The following is a 16,476-nucleotide window of genomic DNA, read 5'->3' on the forward strand; positions in this document are numbered from 1 at the left end:
CATTCACCCCAGTACAAAGATCTGGGGCTAAATCCATCGTTTTTTTGCACTCCACACCACCCTAGGTCAGACAATGGCTATATGCAAATCAGCCTTGACCCTGTGCCTCATGGGAACAGTCCAGCCCGAACTACCAAGCCATGTCTTTCCTGGACCGGAATCAAGCATCCAAGGACCGGTTTCTGGCTATCAGCCTTCTTCAGCCTGGATAGCTTGACTCCAGTGATGTGGAGAGCCTGGGACTCACGTCTGAGCATACCCAGCCCACTCGGGGTAAAAATTGCAAAAAACACAGTTGATGGACAGAATGCAGAACAATGTCTTACATTCACCCTAGTACAAAGATCTGGGCCTAAATCCATCATTTATTTGCACTCCACACCACCCTAGGTCAGACAATGGCTAAATGCAAATCAGCCTTGACCCTGTGCCTCATGGGAACAGTCCAGCCCGAACTACCAAGCCATGTCTTTCCTAGACCGGAATCAAGCATCCAAGGACCGGTTTCTGGCTATCAGCCTTCTTCAGCCTGGATAGCTTGACTCCAGTGATTTGGAGAGCCTAGGACTCACGTCTGAGCATACCCAGCCCACTCGGGGTGAAAATTGCAAAAAACACAGTTGATGGACAGAATGCAGAACAATGTCTTACATTCACCCCAGTACAAAGATCTGGGCCTAAATCCATCGTTTTTTTGCACTCCACACCACCCTAGGTCAGACAATGGCTATATGCAAATCAGCCTTGACCCTGTGCCTCATGGGAACAGTCCAGCCCGAACTACCAAGCCATGTCTTTCCTAGACCGGAATCAAGCATCCAAGGACCGGTTTCTGGCTATCAGCCTTCTTCAGCCTGGATAGCTTGACTCCAGTGATGTGGAGAGCCTGGGACTCACGTCTGAGCATACCCAGGCCTCTCGGGGTGAAAATTGCAAAAAACACAATTGATGGACAGAATCCAGAACAATGTCTTACATTCACCCAGTACAAAGATCTGGGCCTCGGAGGCTTGTTTCCGGTCCAGGGAGGACATGCCTTGGCAGTTCGGGCTGGACTGTTCCCATGAGGCACATGGTCAGACTGATTTGCATTCAGCCATGTCTGAACTGGGGTGGCAGAGTGGGCTAAAGAACGGTGATGGATTAAACCCAGATCTTTTGACTGGGTGTGAATGTTTGATTGATTCAGATGCTCCGTCCATCACCACCCCCTTTTGTACCGCTGGTGGAATAAAAGGCCTGTCCAGCCCTGCATGAACAGAAAAATGTGTTCTCTTTTTCTATTGGAGAAAAAAAAATTGTAATTTTTGTATTACATTTTCTTGGGAAGGCAGGCATTATGCATTGGGGTGTGCTCCTGTTTTAGGAACTGAAAGCAACGTCCAGTTACCTCTCACCCATTCACCCACACAATCCTTTTTAATTAGGTCTTGGTTACATACAGCTGTCTGTCGCTCACCTGTTATTTCCAATACATAATGTGCGTATCTATAATGTGCTTTGGCTGGGCAATATTCTCATGATTAGATGGCTTTTTTGTTTATCTTAGATTTTTTTCTTGATTCAGTGGCTTTCCTACTCCTGTGTTTGTCCCCCCCATAAGCATTTTGGACTTGCAGTATTCTGATTGGATGAGTTGTATCTTCCCACAGTTGACTTAAACAATTCTTTTTTCATGTTTTTTTAGCACTCCATAGGAGTGCAAGACTTTCCTTGATTCCTCCTAATATTCTAGTGCACTGCTCCTGGGTGCCCTTTATTCACTCCCCCTCTTCTTGAAACTTCCTATCCCACTCCCTGTTTTCATGGTCATGGTTTTACTGGCCTATAGGGCAATCAGGCCGTTCCAGACAGGCTGATGTAACGGGTCGTTCTGTGGGCTGTTTTTTGGCTATTTGAGGGCCTGTTTTATGGTCTAATGTGCTGATTTTGACTCTTGATTTCTCCAGCACTAAAACAAATATTGCCTGCAGCAAACTAAAATCCATGCAGTCTTCCAAACATTGCAAAATACATATACAATGAGTCAAGTTCAAAATCGCCCCAATTTGCAAACTTGGGCCACTTTTTTATGTATCTAATTCACTAATGGGAGCCACTTTTATTTTGGTGCGCTGGCCTACTTTCTTTCCCAGTCGGACCAGGCTTTTTCATATTTGTTTTTTTTACTAGAGCCCTTCAGCTGCCATGTGCTAGTGTGCCACACGCTTCCTTTTTTCAATCTGCTGCATACTTTCTTTTTGTTTATTTTACCTTTAATTGGAATTTCTCACATGGATTTAGGAACACTAAAAAAAAGTACCAGTATATTAAATTACTCCTCTGCGGCCATCTTGTAACAGAATGGGAATAGGATTTTTTCCAAGATGGCTAGCCAAAAGTCTACTTGTGTAAGCATGCGTCATGGTAAATGATGCCCTAGAGGTAATTGTGTTATTAGTTTGTGACAACACAGAAAAGCATTAGCCAAGGCAGTCACTCTGATTTTTACATCGGTGACCTTTCGGCTTTACCAAAACTTTTTTATTACAGTTAATTTTAGTCATTGTTACCTCCTTAAGAATTCTTTTAAATGCTTTCCATTTATTGTTTATGGGATGCAGGGTATCCATTTTGTTTAATAATCAATCAGAGATTTTGAGTATTGTAATAAAACTAGCTGTTGCTTGTATTTGGAGGAATGCTGATAAATAAGTAAATAAGCTGGTATTATTGCTCCCTCTTCCTTCCTTTTCCCTATAATGTTATTTACTAGTATTGGAAGAGAGTGAGCAACAAAATGATATACTTCAGTGTGATCCACCTTGCCAATACCTGAGAATAATTTACACAGTAAGACACCCTGAGTGCAACAGGTAGGCCCAGAGACTGAGCTGCAAATCGTAAAGAATGTCAATAATAAGCATGGGTGGAAAATCCATTCCGCTCGCGGATTTTGCGGATTTTCGGTAAATTCGCAATCCGTGAACGCTCACGAATTTACCGAAAATCCGCAAGTTTGCACGCTGCGGATTTTTTTTTCTTGGTGATACAATTTTGCGGCGTGCAGTGTAAGTTCGCAATTGCGAACATGTAGGTGCGGCGGGCAGCAACAATCTCGCACTCGCGAAATTACAAAAATTGCAATTCTGCACAAGAAATCTACAAGCAAGCAGCATAGACCTTCTGAAAATGATGATTTTTTATCAGAATAACTCCTCAGGTTGACATTCGCCTGTACTTTTTTGGATTTGAGGCCTTTTGATTTTGTTTGGATAACTTTTGGATTAGAAATCAACTTTCTCATATAAGCTTGTTTGCGGCATTACAGTTGCTGTAATGCTGTTCTGCAGAAAAACGAGTTTTGCAAAAGTGAAAGCATTCAGCAGGTTCAAAAGTTCAAACTCATCATTAGTAACCATTCCCTGTAGTGCTTCCTGACAAGGGCCCCTCCAGAGTTCAGTTGCTAGTTGCAACAAGTGTATGACCCTGCTCTGACCCTCACAGCAGGCTCATAGAATAGCTACAAGTAGGCCACAAAGGTCCTGGAAAAAAAATTGCACTGCAACAGAAAGCAAATTACAGATAAGGAAGCAGGTGCCAGACTGGAATTTTAAAACAGTGACACATTAATAAATCAACCCCAAATTAATTCATGTCACTTGAAGCAGGCAGGTGTGCTTGCTTTTTCCCCCCATAATCTACAGTGATGATGAACCAGAGGGTGGCATTGATGTACCAGAGGGTGGCATGGGTGAAACAGAGGGTGGCAGGGGTGAAGCAGAGGGTGCTGGGAACCTGTGATGATGAACCAGACGTAGAAACAACATAATCGCGACCGTTGCGAGCCGACATGTAAGTTCGCAATTGCGAACTGATAAAAAACCCTCGCGAACTGGCAGAAATCATTGCAAACTGGCAGAAATCCTTGCGAACACAAAAAAAAATAATCGCGAGAATTCGCGGATTTTGCGGATTGCGAGTTCGCAAATTCGCAAAATTCGCGAACGCCAGATTTGCAAAATTCGCCCATGCTTAGTCAATAAGTAACAAGCATTCCCAAAGTTAATAGGTCCAGTATTGGCCGCCAGCCTTTCTGCAATTTATTCTTGTATTTTGTCATGGTTTTTGCAAAACATTATTGTTTGGAAAGCTGCTGGGCCTCATCAATGTGAAACATAATATAGGCTGAAGGCAAAAAAAAATGTTTGTCTCAAAAAACCACACACTACCATAGTACTCCCTAGTACTGAAGGGAAATATTCTGTTTGGATGTGCTTCTTGTGAAAGGGCAACATGCTGTGCCTTATAGTGAAGTCAGTCCAGGGCTGAGGTGGGCTGACACATTGCCCCATGACAAATGTGAATGAAACAACCACAGACAATGGATGAAGTCTGGTTAAAAAGCCCTGTAATCCCTATATACATAATTTTAGTAAAAACAAAGGTCTGGGATAACACAGACCTGAAAAAGCCAATCGGTCTCGCAGTTGCTGCTAGTCTCTTACCTTTGAGAAAGAAAGAAAGAAAGAAAGAAAGAAAGAAAGAAAGAAAGAAAGAAAGAAAGAAAGAAAGAAAGAAAGAAAGAAAGAAAGAAAGAAAGAAAGAAAAAAGAAAAAGGAAAGAAAGAAGTAAAGCAGGAAAGAAAGAAGAAAGAATGGACTAGAGAGAGAAGAAAAGAAACAAACAAACAAACAAAAGATAAAGAAGTACAAAAATAAGGGAAGAAAGAAGGAAAGAAAGAAAGAAGGTAAGACAGAAAGAACAAAGGCAAGAAAGAAAGTAAGAAATTCAGAAAGAAAGTAGGTAAGAAAAAAGGGATCAAAGGAAAAGGATTAAAAAATAGGAAAGAAGGAAGGAATGAAAGAAAGAAGGCATAACGTAATACAGAACAGTTTTAAATGGGCACAGTCTGTTATGCTGTGAAATACTAGTAGGTATAAAAAATTAAGGTGCTCCAAAAGCAATGTACAACATCATTGGCAGGATAAAGGAAACGCTAAGGCTGGAATGAGTGTTGGTTACATCAAAAGCTTTGAGCTATTACATTAGGCTCTAAACTCAAGGGCAATACTAAAGTAATCATAAAATACAAACAGAAACACTGGCACTGATGGGAACTACATTGTGTAGGGATGTCCTAATAGTGAAAGAGCAACATGCAGTTACTCAAAGTGAAGTTAACCAGTGGCTTAAGTAGGCTGAGCCATCGTCCTATGCTGTAGTAAGAGGAAGCAACATATAAATGATATAACAACAGACCAATGGATAGAGAGCTGGTAGAATCTTGGCTAATAACCAGACCTAAAAATTCGATCTCGGTTGTTTATGTTCTTGCTCAAAATTGATGCAGTCCATCAGTTTGGGTTTGACTGTTCCACTGGAGCAGGATTCAAACTGATTTGCATAAGGCTGCTTCCTGTCTGCAACACAGTGAGATGAAAACGATAATACAGTCATTCCATCAATACCTATTTTACTTTACCCAGTAAGTTAAGAGAGTGGCATAAAAATTTGAAAACTTGATGTACATGAATGACCTAATAAAGTCTCCAGCACATTGTTTGACTTTTTACTACACACGCAGAAGTTGTTCTTTGTAAGATCCTGTTTGATTGAAATGGTGACAGTGTGGTTTAAAGCCAGTTTCTAAGGGAGGGCTCTGTGAGATTTGACTAAAGGATGACAATTTCCTTAAAATGTCCTTTATATTCCATTTCCTTGATGTCATTCAACATTATGCCTTAGCTTGAACTTTCTTACTAACATTCTGTGGCTGAAGCTGATTCGTCTCTCTGTTTTGTCTGGATCTGAAATGCAGGAATGATCCGGAAACCCTGGACGCCTTCATCATGGATAAGGCGCTGCTGGACTACGAGGTGTCGATAGATGCTGACTGCAAACTGCTGACAGTAGGGAAGCCGTTCGCCATTGAAGGTATTGATGCGTTTTTGACTAATATCCTCTACTCGTGAAATGTTCTTCTTGGCAACCTCGCGCGTCCTGGCCTCAGATTGAAAAGACGTGAAATGTTTGGGGTTTAATGAGATTTCTTTTCTTCTCTTGAAGTGATCATTAAAAAGTTTGTCACTGATGCATTGGCACGAATGCGTGCAGACCTCGGATGCTCCTCCGAAGAGTTCTGAAGTCATTATTTTTGTTCAGACTTCTGCGAAATTGGCTAATGGATGGAAAGGGGCACCGTGCATACTTTCGCTTTGTGTGAGGAGCTCAACTGCATCTCAAAGAATCCTCTGGGGGTCCTATTTAAAGAACAGGTATTAGCAAATGCTGCCCTATGAAAATATGCAGCGAGCCCAACATCCAGGGCCCGATTCACAAAAGTAAACTGAGACACTGGCCTAACTTTACGACTTTCGGTATTCACAAAGGGCATTTAGGAGTAGTAAAGTTAGGAATCCTAATGCACTTTGGGGCAGATTTACAATAACTAGTGCATCCCCAGGGATGCGTCAATTAAGTGCGCCGCAGCTCCGCCACCCATGGTGCGCCGCATTTACAATGCGGCGCACCATGGGGCAAAAACGGCACAGATGCGTGACGCATCTGTGCCGTAAAGGTGACGCATTGCTGGAGTTGCGTCGCAAGCGCGACGCAGCTCAAGCGATGCTCTCGGGGACCCTATCTGTCCAATGTTGTGTCAAGCCTTACGGCTGCTTCAAGCAGGCGCAGGGTTTTGACGCAGCATTGGCCTAAAAGTGACTGAGGAATCCTAATGCACTTTGGGGCAGATTTACAATAACTGGTACATCCCTAGGGATGCACCAGTTATTGTGCTCCGCAGCTCCGCCACCCATGGTGCGCCGCATTTACAATGCGGCGCACCATGGGGCAAAAACGGCACAGATGCGTGATGCATCTGTGCCGTAAAGGCGACGCATTGCTGGAGTTGCGTCGCAAGCGCGATGCAGCTCCAGCAATGCTCTCGGGGCCCTATCTGTCCAATGCTGTGTCAAGCCTTACGCCTGCTTCAAGCAGGCGTAGGGTTTTGACGCTGCATTGGCCTAAAAGTGACTGAGGAATCCTAATGCACTTTGGGGCAGATTTACAATAACTGGTGAATCCATAGGGATGCGCCAGTTATTGTGCGCCGCAGCTCCGCCACCCATGGTGCGCCGCATTTACAATGCGGCGCACCATGGGGCAAAAACGTACCAGATGCGTGACGCATCTGTGCCGCAAAGGTGACGTATTGCTGGAGTTGCCATGCAGCTCCAGCAATGCTCTCGGTGGTCCTATCTGTCTAATGCTGTGTCAAGCCTTACGCCTGCTTCAAGCAGGCGCAGGGTTTTGACACAGCATGGGCCCCAAAGTGACTGAGTGAAATCTTGTAGATTTCACTCAGCCACTTTTAAGAGGCGTTCCTGCACCGGAACGCCCCCCCAGTGCCAGAACGCCTCCTTATGACGCAGGGTTTTACAACGTGACGCATCTCCCAGATGCGCCACGTTGTAAATATCCCGCACCATGGCGCATCTTTTGCGCCGCCGCTGCGTCACAAAAGTGACACAACGGCGGCGTAAAAGAGGCGCAAGGGGCTTGTAAATCTGCCCCTTTGTGAATAAAAGATTACTTTTGTGAATTGGGCCCCCAGTTTTTAATACTTTTATTACATTCTCTTATCCTAGGAATAAAATATTTGGCTTTAAGTTTTTTTTTTACTTTTGTAGTTCATATGTGCCATGACTTTTGATAAAAAACTCTTCACATTGATTAAACAGTTTACGCCACCTTTCAGGAGACAGGCATCATTTCAGATTTATCGTGCATCATACTTTTTAACTATAGTTAGAAAAAGAAGTAACTCTTGCAGACCTCATACATATCATAAAGGGTCCTTTACTCTCGTTCGTGTGATGTCCTGTGCATTTTCAGTGCACAGATGTTCTGTTGAGTCTGTATGGACTAACAGCCGTTTGGAAGCCCTTTTACGGTCAGTTAATTTGCAAGATCTCAACACGACCAGCAGGATAGGAATTTCTGTCAAAATCACACATGCACGTTTGACAACTGCTTCATGCACACCAAACAATGGGGCAGAATATGATGGTGGTGAACCTACCACCAAAAGGCTGTCGGTGGCAGGTTCACCACCATCGAGAAGCCATTTTTCCCCTGCCATATTCTAATGCGGGTGAGACCGTGGCGTTTGGAGACTCCGACCATCACGCATCCGACGGGCTCCTTGAGCCTGCCAGTGCTCAGAGGCCCTCGTAGTCGCTTAAATAGGCACCGCCATTGGGATTACGAAGGTCCATCCCTTCCAGCCTTTCCATGGCAGTTCACCTGCTATGGAAAGGCTGGCAGGGATGAACTTTGAGGGCCCATAGTAGGCCCCCCTTTCACCTGGGCACTTGGTTTTAGGGTTGGGGGGTACCTATGGTGCCGCCCCTACATTTCCCTTCACCAGGTGGCATGTACTACATGGGGCCTGCCACGTAGTGTAGGGAAATGTAAAAAGTGCATTCATAACATTGCGGTGGATGCTGCAGCCAGCAGCACCACCGCAAGTTAAGTACGGCACTTGCGGCCACCGTAGTGGCAGCCCCATGGCAGCCCCATCGTAATACCACCTGAGGGACTGCCGCCTTGTAGGCGCGCAGGCCCACTCCCCGAGACGATGGCAGACGGACTGAAGTCCGTCCGCCATCGTAATCAGCCCCAAAATCCTCTCAGTCCTGCTGGTGGTGTCTGTAGCACGCTTGTCTTTTCTCTGTGTCTATTGCCTTTCTCTGATTGGCTTGAGCCCGGGTCCGAATGATTTCAGGAATTTAAAAAAAAAACGTCTGTGTTGTTAAAGTGACAGGGAATCAAGGTTGCAGTAGGGCAAGTTATAGTGGTATAAAGGCTTCTTCTGCATTTTCCAGCAAACGAGAAAGCTTACAGTAAAAATAATGATTATGGGGTTTTAGCACACCTAGACCCATATTGCAGTAAGTGCCCCGGTGGAAACGGGCTTTTGCGTCCGCTTATGCTGCCCCTTCTATAATATGGATTGCACCACCACACTTTTTGCGCTGGCATCTACACGAGGGGGTGTTCACTCATTTGCATGGGTTGCAATAAGGAAATACAGGTGAGAGTCAAAGGCAAAGACACTGACAGCGCACCACATAGAGGAGGGGCAGAGGTAGAGCGCCCTTTGGGGGAGCAAGAAGCGACCCCAAGGGCCCCTGAAGCATCCCACTTCAGATGCGTGCACTCACTCACTGCCCTCGCACACAGGAAGAACTTTACTCCACTCTGACAAGCAGGTGAGGTTGTTGCCTGCGCAGTGAAATGGAGACTCACAACTTCAAACAGCTGATAAACCTTTCACTAATACCCTGTTGCCTTGGCAGATGCAAGTTTGCATCTTCAATAGAAAAGGTGCATTCAGTGTAATAGGGTGCATTGTGCCGGTTTGCAACCGGCCGTTCAGTTAAAAGTGCACTGTGGTGCAGACCTGGGCAGTGCGCCTTATGTGTAACATGGGCCCCAAAGTTTCTGGCAGAACATGCTTCATGCTTATTGTTAGCAGTTCAATTTTCAAAGCCATCTCTTCTCATCAATTGGTGAGGGTGATGTTATTGTTGAAAGAGGACACATAGGTGTCAAAACATATTTGCAGCATTGTAATGGTACTTCTATGTGATGGGCATGGTACACAATTTCAAGACTAGTAAACATGCCTTCTGATCTTGTATAGTTTCGAAGATTGGCAGGTGTTGATCAAGGGGTCAAAATTTACTTCCTAGGATTTTTTTTTTACGGAGTTTTATATATTACGAACTTGCCCTGTATTGGGTATCAGAGCACTTTACAAAGCACCAGTTGCATTACATGAGGACACATTCATTTTTGTTAGGCTCGGGGAGACCAAGTGATTTGCCCAGAATCACAGGATGTTCAGCATCATTGCCGAGACATGACCCCGGTTCCCCAGATTCGAGGTCGACCGCCCTAGCCACTAGGCCAACTCCATCTATAGCTTTGACGAGACATAGTGGATGATGGAGCACTTTACATAAGAGTTTAAAAACCTCCTTTATTTCAATATAGCTGCAGAAACGGACCATCAATGGTTATGAAGTATAACATAATAAATATAAATGATATTGGCGATAAAAAATGGATAACCATAAATAATACAATATTGTTCTGAGGATTGTGATGCATTATATGGTGTGGTTGTGAGACCTCACCATGTATTACACTCGCTAAACTGTCTTGGTCCAATCAGACTCATTTGTAGAATCTCTAGGCCAACCGTAGGCAGCTGTGAGCAGCAAGGCTTAACTTGTTTACAGCGGCGGGCATTCCGCCACCATGCAGGTGTTCTATTGCGTGGGCGGGACTGCGTTGGCCAACGGTCGTGCACAAGGAAAGCGGTTAAACAAAGGAATTTGTGTAAAGCATTTAGAAGTACCAAACAACGAAATAAGAAAGTCGCAAAACACGTAGTAAATTCAAAACCAATTTATAACAATAGATTATATTTTTATGAATTTTAGACACCAATATGGGCAAAATCCACCAGAGGGTTTCGATATACAGATTTGTAAGTAAAAAGTAAATCTCTGCATTTTAGTCTCAACTACAAACAAGTATTGGTAACAGTAAAGTTTGCAAACTTTTCAAAAGTTTTAAAGAGTTATGTTTGACTACTCTGACCCAGAATGGGCAACCAATTCTAACAAGAAGAAAGTAAATAAGGGCCAATAAGGAGTATTTAGGCAGTTACATGCCACCAAAACAGTCTCCAGTCCGGCTCCACACTTTATGCAAGGACTACCATAGACTTCAATAGAGCAGTCCTGATTCTGAGGATGAAGTATGCTAAAAGATGCTCTGGGTGCAGTGCAGTTAACAGTGGTCTTTCTGGGGTTAATCCTTGGTCCACAGTTGAAGTTGGGTAACTTTGGCCACAGGAGTCAAAGTCCTCTTTCAGCCAAAGCCCAGCTTTGACTGAGCTACCTGCCTCCAGCCACAGCAGGTCCAGCGGTTTCTATGGCACAGGCTAGTGTCCATCTTGGATGGCCATTTAATACTTTAACGACCCTCCCGGGTCCAGTAGATATGGATGCAACTTTTACTGGGGTCAAGGGGTGGTCTTTAGGCTGCACATGGGGGGCCTGGGTGATTCTTCAGAAGTGGCTACTAATCAATCAATCAATCATAGGCATTTGTATAGCGCGCTACTCACCCGGGAGGGTCTCAAGGCGCTGGGGGGGAGGGGTTTGTTACTGCTCGAAGAGCCAAGTCTTGAGGAGCTTCCTGAAGGAGAGATGATCCTGGGTCAGCCGGAGGTGGATCGGGAGGGAGTTCCATGTCTTGGCTGCCAGGTAGGAGAAGGATCTTCCCCCGGCGGTGGCTTTGCGGATGCGTGGAATTGCGGCAAGGGCGAGGCTGGACGATCGTAGCTGGCGGGTGGGCGCGTAGAAGGTCAGGCGGTTGTTGAGGTACTTGGCGCCCAGGTCGTGGAGGGCCTTGTGTGCGTGGGTGAGGATTCTGAATGTGATCCTCTTGCTGACGGGGAGCCAGTGCAGGTCTCTCAGGTGGCAGGAGATGTGGCTGTGTCGGGGGATGTCCAGGACGAGAGGTGCGGAGGCATTTTGGATGCGCTGGAGTCTTTTTTGAAGTTTGGCTGTGGTTCCGGCGTAGAGGGTGTTTCCGTAGTCCAGCCGGCTGGTGACGAGTGCCTGGGTGATCATCTTCCTGGTTTCGGTGGGGACCCAACAGAAGATCTTGCGAAGCATGCGCAGGGTGTTGAAGCATGATGATGAGACGGCGTTGACTTGTCTGGTCATCGAGAGGGAGGAGTCCAGGATGAAGCCCAGGTTGCGTGCGTGGTCCGTTGGTTTGGGAGTGGTGCCCAGGGCAGGGGGCCACCAGGAGTTGTCCCAGGCAGAGGGCGATTATCCCAGGATGAGGATTTCCGTCTTGTCTGAGTTCAGTTTCAGGCGGCTGTTCTTCATCCATTCGGCGACGTCTTTCATCCCTTCGTGTAGGCTGGTTCTGGCGGTGGCGGGGTCGTTGGTGAGGGAGAGGATCAGCTGGGTGTCGTCGGCATTGGAGATGATGTGGAGGTTGTGTTCGTGTGCGATGGCTGCGAGAGGGCTCATGTAGACGTTGAAGAGGGTTGGGCTGAGTGATGATCCTTGTGATACGCCGCAGATGACTTTGGTGGTCTCGGATCTGAACGGGGGGAGGCGGACTTTCTGGGCTCTTCCGGCGAGGAACGAGATGATCCACTCCAGTGCCTTCTCTTGGATTCCGATGTTGTTGAGGCGCTGTACTAGGGTGCGGTGGCAGACAGTGTCGAAAGCTGCAGAGAGGTCCAGGAGGATGAGGGCCGCTGTTTCCCAGTTGTCGAGCAGGGATCTGATGCCATCAGTGGCTGCGATGAGGGCGGTCTCGGTGCTGTGGTTGGCTCGGAAACCGGACTGCGAGGGGTCGAGGGATCCGTTCGTCTCGAGGAAGGCGGCAAGCTGTCTGTTGACGGTCTTCTCGATGACTTTGGCAGGAAAAGGGAGGAGCGAGATGGGGTGGTAGTTCTTGAGGTCGGTGAGGTCTGCTGTTGGTTTCTTCAGGAGGGCGCAGAGCTCGGCGTGCTTCCAGATCTCCGGGAAGGTGGCGGTGTTGAAGGAGGTGTTGATGATGTGCCAGAGTTGGGGTGTGATGATGGAGTCGGCCTTGTTGAAGACGTGGTGGGGGCAAGGGTCGGTTGGTGAACCGGAGTGGATTGTGTTCATCGTGCGGGTGGTGTCTTCGGTGCTGACCGGGGTCCAGGCGCAGATGGTGTGGTGGGGGGGCGTTGGTTCGGTGGTTGGGTGCGTGGTTAGTGCGCCGAAGCTGTTGTGTATATCGGCGATCTTGCGGTGGAAGAATGAGGCGAGTGAGTCGCAGAGGTCTTGCGAGGTAGTGATGTCAGTGTTTGCGGCACTGGGGTTGGAGAACTCTTTGATGATGCTGAAGAGTTCCTTGCTGTTTTGGGCGTTGTTGTCCAGCTGTTCTTTGAATGCTGTCTTCTTGGTGGTGCGGGTCAGCTGGTGGTGTTTGCGGGTGGCGTGCTTGAGGACAGGCATGTTGTCTGTGGTCTGGTCCTGGCGCCAGGCTTTCTCGAGGGTGCGGCAGTTCTTCTTGGAGATATTGAGTACGTCGGTGAACCAGGGGGATTTCTTGCTGCCGGGTCTGCTGGGAGGGTTCTTCAGTGGTGCGAGGTCATCTGCGCAGTCGGAGAGCCACTGTGTGAGGTTGTTGGCTGCTTTGTTGGGGTCCGTTGTGCTGGCGGGAGGGTTCTGGCGGAGGGAGGTGGCGAGCTGCTCGGCGGTGATCTTTCTCCAGCTCCTGCGAGGAATCTGTTGCGGGTGGTGGTGGGTCGTGGTTCTTCTGAAGCTGAAGTGGATGCAGCTGTGGTCAGTCCAATGGAGTCCGGTGGAGTGGCTGAAGGAGATGTGTTTGCTGGAGGAGAAGACTGGGTCAAGCGTGTGGCTGGCGTAGTGGTGTTCACCAGTTGCTTGAGTCCGAGGTTAGTGAGGTTTTCCAGCAGGGTGGTGGTGTTGCTGTCCTTGTTGTTCTCCAGGTGGAAGTTCAGGTCCTCTATGAGGATGTAGTCAGCAGAGGGGAGGGCGTGCATGCTGATGAAGTCGGCGATGTCTTCGCTGAATTGGGTGCGTGGTCCCGGGGGTCTGTAGATGAGGGTGCCTCTGAGGGTGGTCTTGGGATGGTGTGTATCTGGAAGTGGAGGTGTTCGGCGGCGGTGAAGGTGTCGTCGGGGTTGGTCGTGATGCGGATGGTGTTCTTGTGTATGATGGCGATGCCTCCTCCAGTCTGGTTGACGCAGTCCTTTCGGGTGATCTTGTACCCGTCTGGGATGGCTATGGCGATGTCAGGCGCTGACGAGGCGTTCATCCAGGTTTCTGTGAGGAAGGCGACGTCTGGTGATGTTGTGTCGAGTAGGTTCCAGAGTTCGACGGCGTGTCTGTGGATGGAGCGGGTGTTGAGCAGGATGCCCTTGAGGTGGTTGCTGCTGGAGCTTGGCTTGTCGGGTGTGGTGCAGGTCCGGAGGCAGGTGAATTTGCAGGCTTGGCAGGTGAAGGGTCCGTGGGTGCGTTTCGGGGTGGCTCGGTAGCAGGCAGGGGTTTGGCCAGCGTTGAGTGCGTTGAGGGTGGCAGCGTCGTAGATCCGACGTGTGGAATGGCGTCGACGGGGGCCAGGGGTCCTGGCGCTGGGCGCGGTCCAGGCGTGGATGGGCGCAGACGGGCTTGCCTTTGGCGCGTCTTCGGCGCACAATCGGCGTATCCGCTGCGCGCGTCCGCTGCGCGCGTCTGCTGCGTGCGTCCGCTGCGTGGCCTCCATATGTAGGTCAGAGGGAGGGAGGAGAAGCTGGGAGGGGGAGCGAGGCACCCAATGGGGCCAGGGGGCGGGGCCGCAGGGACACAGCGGCGGGAAAAAACAGCGGCAAAGATGCGGAAGAAGGTGGCGGTGGGGGCACAGAAGGCAGGGGGCACAGGAGGGGAAAGCAAAGGAAGAAACTGAGGTAAAAATGGCTGGAGAGGTGGCGGCGAGGGCACAGGGGCCCAGCAGGAGTCACAGGGTAGGGGGTCAGCAGGCACCGGGGTGTAGAATAGTCAGCAGCGGCTGGCAGGGGCGGCAGTGGCAGCAGGAGACCGGGCACACAGGGGGCTGTGTGGCGGTGAGGAGAGCGACCTGCCTGGAGACTGTACTGGCTACTGACTAGCCAGGACAGTCTCCTTCAGCTTTTATGGCTCTGGTGCTGGAGCAGGGAGTCAGCTGACTGACTGTTTGAGTTCACCTTTCCTGTCTGGAGCTTTGGAGCAACATTTCCATGAGCCAGGCACCACAGGCACAGTCCTTTCTTCACTAGCCCAATGAGTAGCAGGTGATGTCCAGCAGTTGGTGCAGCCTCTCTGGCCAGGTCCAGGGGTCATCAGGGAAACCCTTTGTGGGTCCTCTTTCCAGTTGAGATGTGATATGAGGTTCAGGGTGCCATGGGTATCATATATATAGCCTGAAAGTGCTCTGGGAAATGAAGACATCACTAGCAAATGGTCTACCAGGATCCCTGATGGTTTCCAGCTATGTAGCATCTAGCTATCCTAGAGTGCACTATTCTACCTACTCACAATATGTCTGAACTCTTCTCTCAGTGTGTAGACCTTGTTAGCCCAACCTAGTGGTGTGGCTACCTGTGGGCTACCTGTCCATGGCAAAACCAGTTTGGCAATTGGTTTCCCTTCTCTGTACCTGCGGCCAGCTCATCTACCTGAACAAAGGGGCAGCCCCTCTCTAGAAGAATTGCCCTTTGCCTATCAAAGGCCGCTTCTTCTTTTGATGCTCGCCTTTTGGGCCAACACTCTGTGTGGCTTACTCCAGGGGGAGGTGATACCTCCCTCTACTGCAGGCCTCTCATGTCCTAAGGCTGAGGAGTCATTCGCATTTCTAAAAGTTGCCTTTCCTTAAAAGTGACATTAAATTGAATTTGAGCATCAAGTCGGGTTTAAGGCCACAATTAATTTGATACCTTGAAGTACTAGTTTTAGAAGACCCATTCTGAAAGTATCAGGGCAGCGATGTCAGCCTGCAACCCTGTACTGGCCAATGGGGCCTCTATTCTTTGCACAGTAAAACAACAATTTGGGGATTTTATTGTTAGGACTAATTAAAGTACATATCGTACTTATGAATATACAGCTCCCTGCCTTAGCACTCAATTGGGCATCCTTCGGGGAGACTTATATATGTGCTGTTAAGGAAAGTGGAGCTTTGTCATTGGCTTAAATGGCAAAGTCGAACTATCAGTTTTAAAGCATCTCTTCCAGTCAAAAGTGGCAGACTGGGAACCATGTTGTGTTGTGCTGTACCACACTCAGGGTGGTGCACTTTGAGCTGCAGCCCTGGTTGGACACTTTAACGTACAGGCCCTGGGTACACCTGGTACCGTATACTAAGGACTTATAACTAAGTTAACTTATGCTAATTGAGGGTAGCCAATTCAACATACATTTTGTATAGGGTTAGAACACTGGCACTAAGGTTGGTTACCAGACCTCAGTACACTCTCAAATATGAAAAACCGGCAGCATCTGTCCAAACGTTTTGGGTTAATCAGACAAAAAGAGGCATTTCCTAACAATTGTCATAAATACTAGCAGCAATAATATAATTATAATATATATTGGGATAATTATGGCTTGTTACATAGGTCTGAAGCACATAGGGTAAAAATCACATAGTAACAAACGTAAATAAAAAGGGAAGAGTTGGGGTCACTAACACTGCAGGCTAAAATACTTTATTTACGTACATATTCCCAGCAGTGAACGTAAAAAAGGGGGTTTGCGTCAAATTATTGATATCTTCATGGGCCTTTCATAGTAGAGATTGACTCTGAAACTATGGGCTCTTCAACTCACCCTAGAACATTTGTTAAAATGGGGTTGTCTTTTTGGCCTGTGACACTAGGGTACTTCC

The 16,476-nt window shown here is 47.7% G+C and overlaps 1 protein-coding gene across 1 annotated transcript in view; it reads left to right on the forward strand.

The window, feature by feature from the left end:
• Positions 1-16,476, forward strand: part of GRIN3A (glutamate ionotropic receptor NMDA type subunit 3A) — a 665,328-nt gene that overhangs the window by 497,471 nt on the left and 151,381 nt on the right. The window contains exon 5 of the mRNA XM_086963254.1: positions 5,801-5,916. Coding sequence (XP_086819380.1) covers positions 5,801-5,916 — 116 coding nt within the window. The remainder of the gene's footprint in view (positions 1-5,800; positions 5,917-16,476) is intronic.

The sequence above is a fragment of the Lissotriton vulgaris genome, chromosome 3_1, assembly GCF_964263255.1.
Source record: "Lissotriton vulgaris chromosome 3_1, aLisVul1.2, whole genome shotgun sequence".
Lineage (NCBI taxonomy): Eukaryota > Metazoa > Chordata > Amphibia > Caudata > Salamandridae > Lissotriton > Lissotriton vulgaris.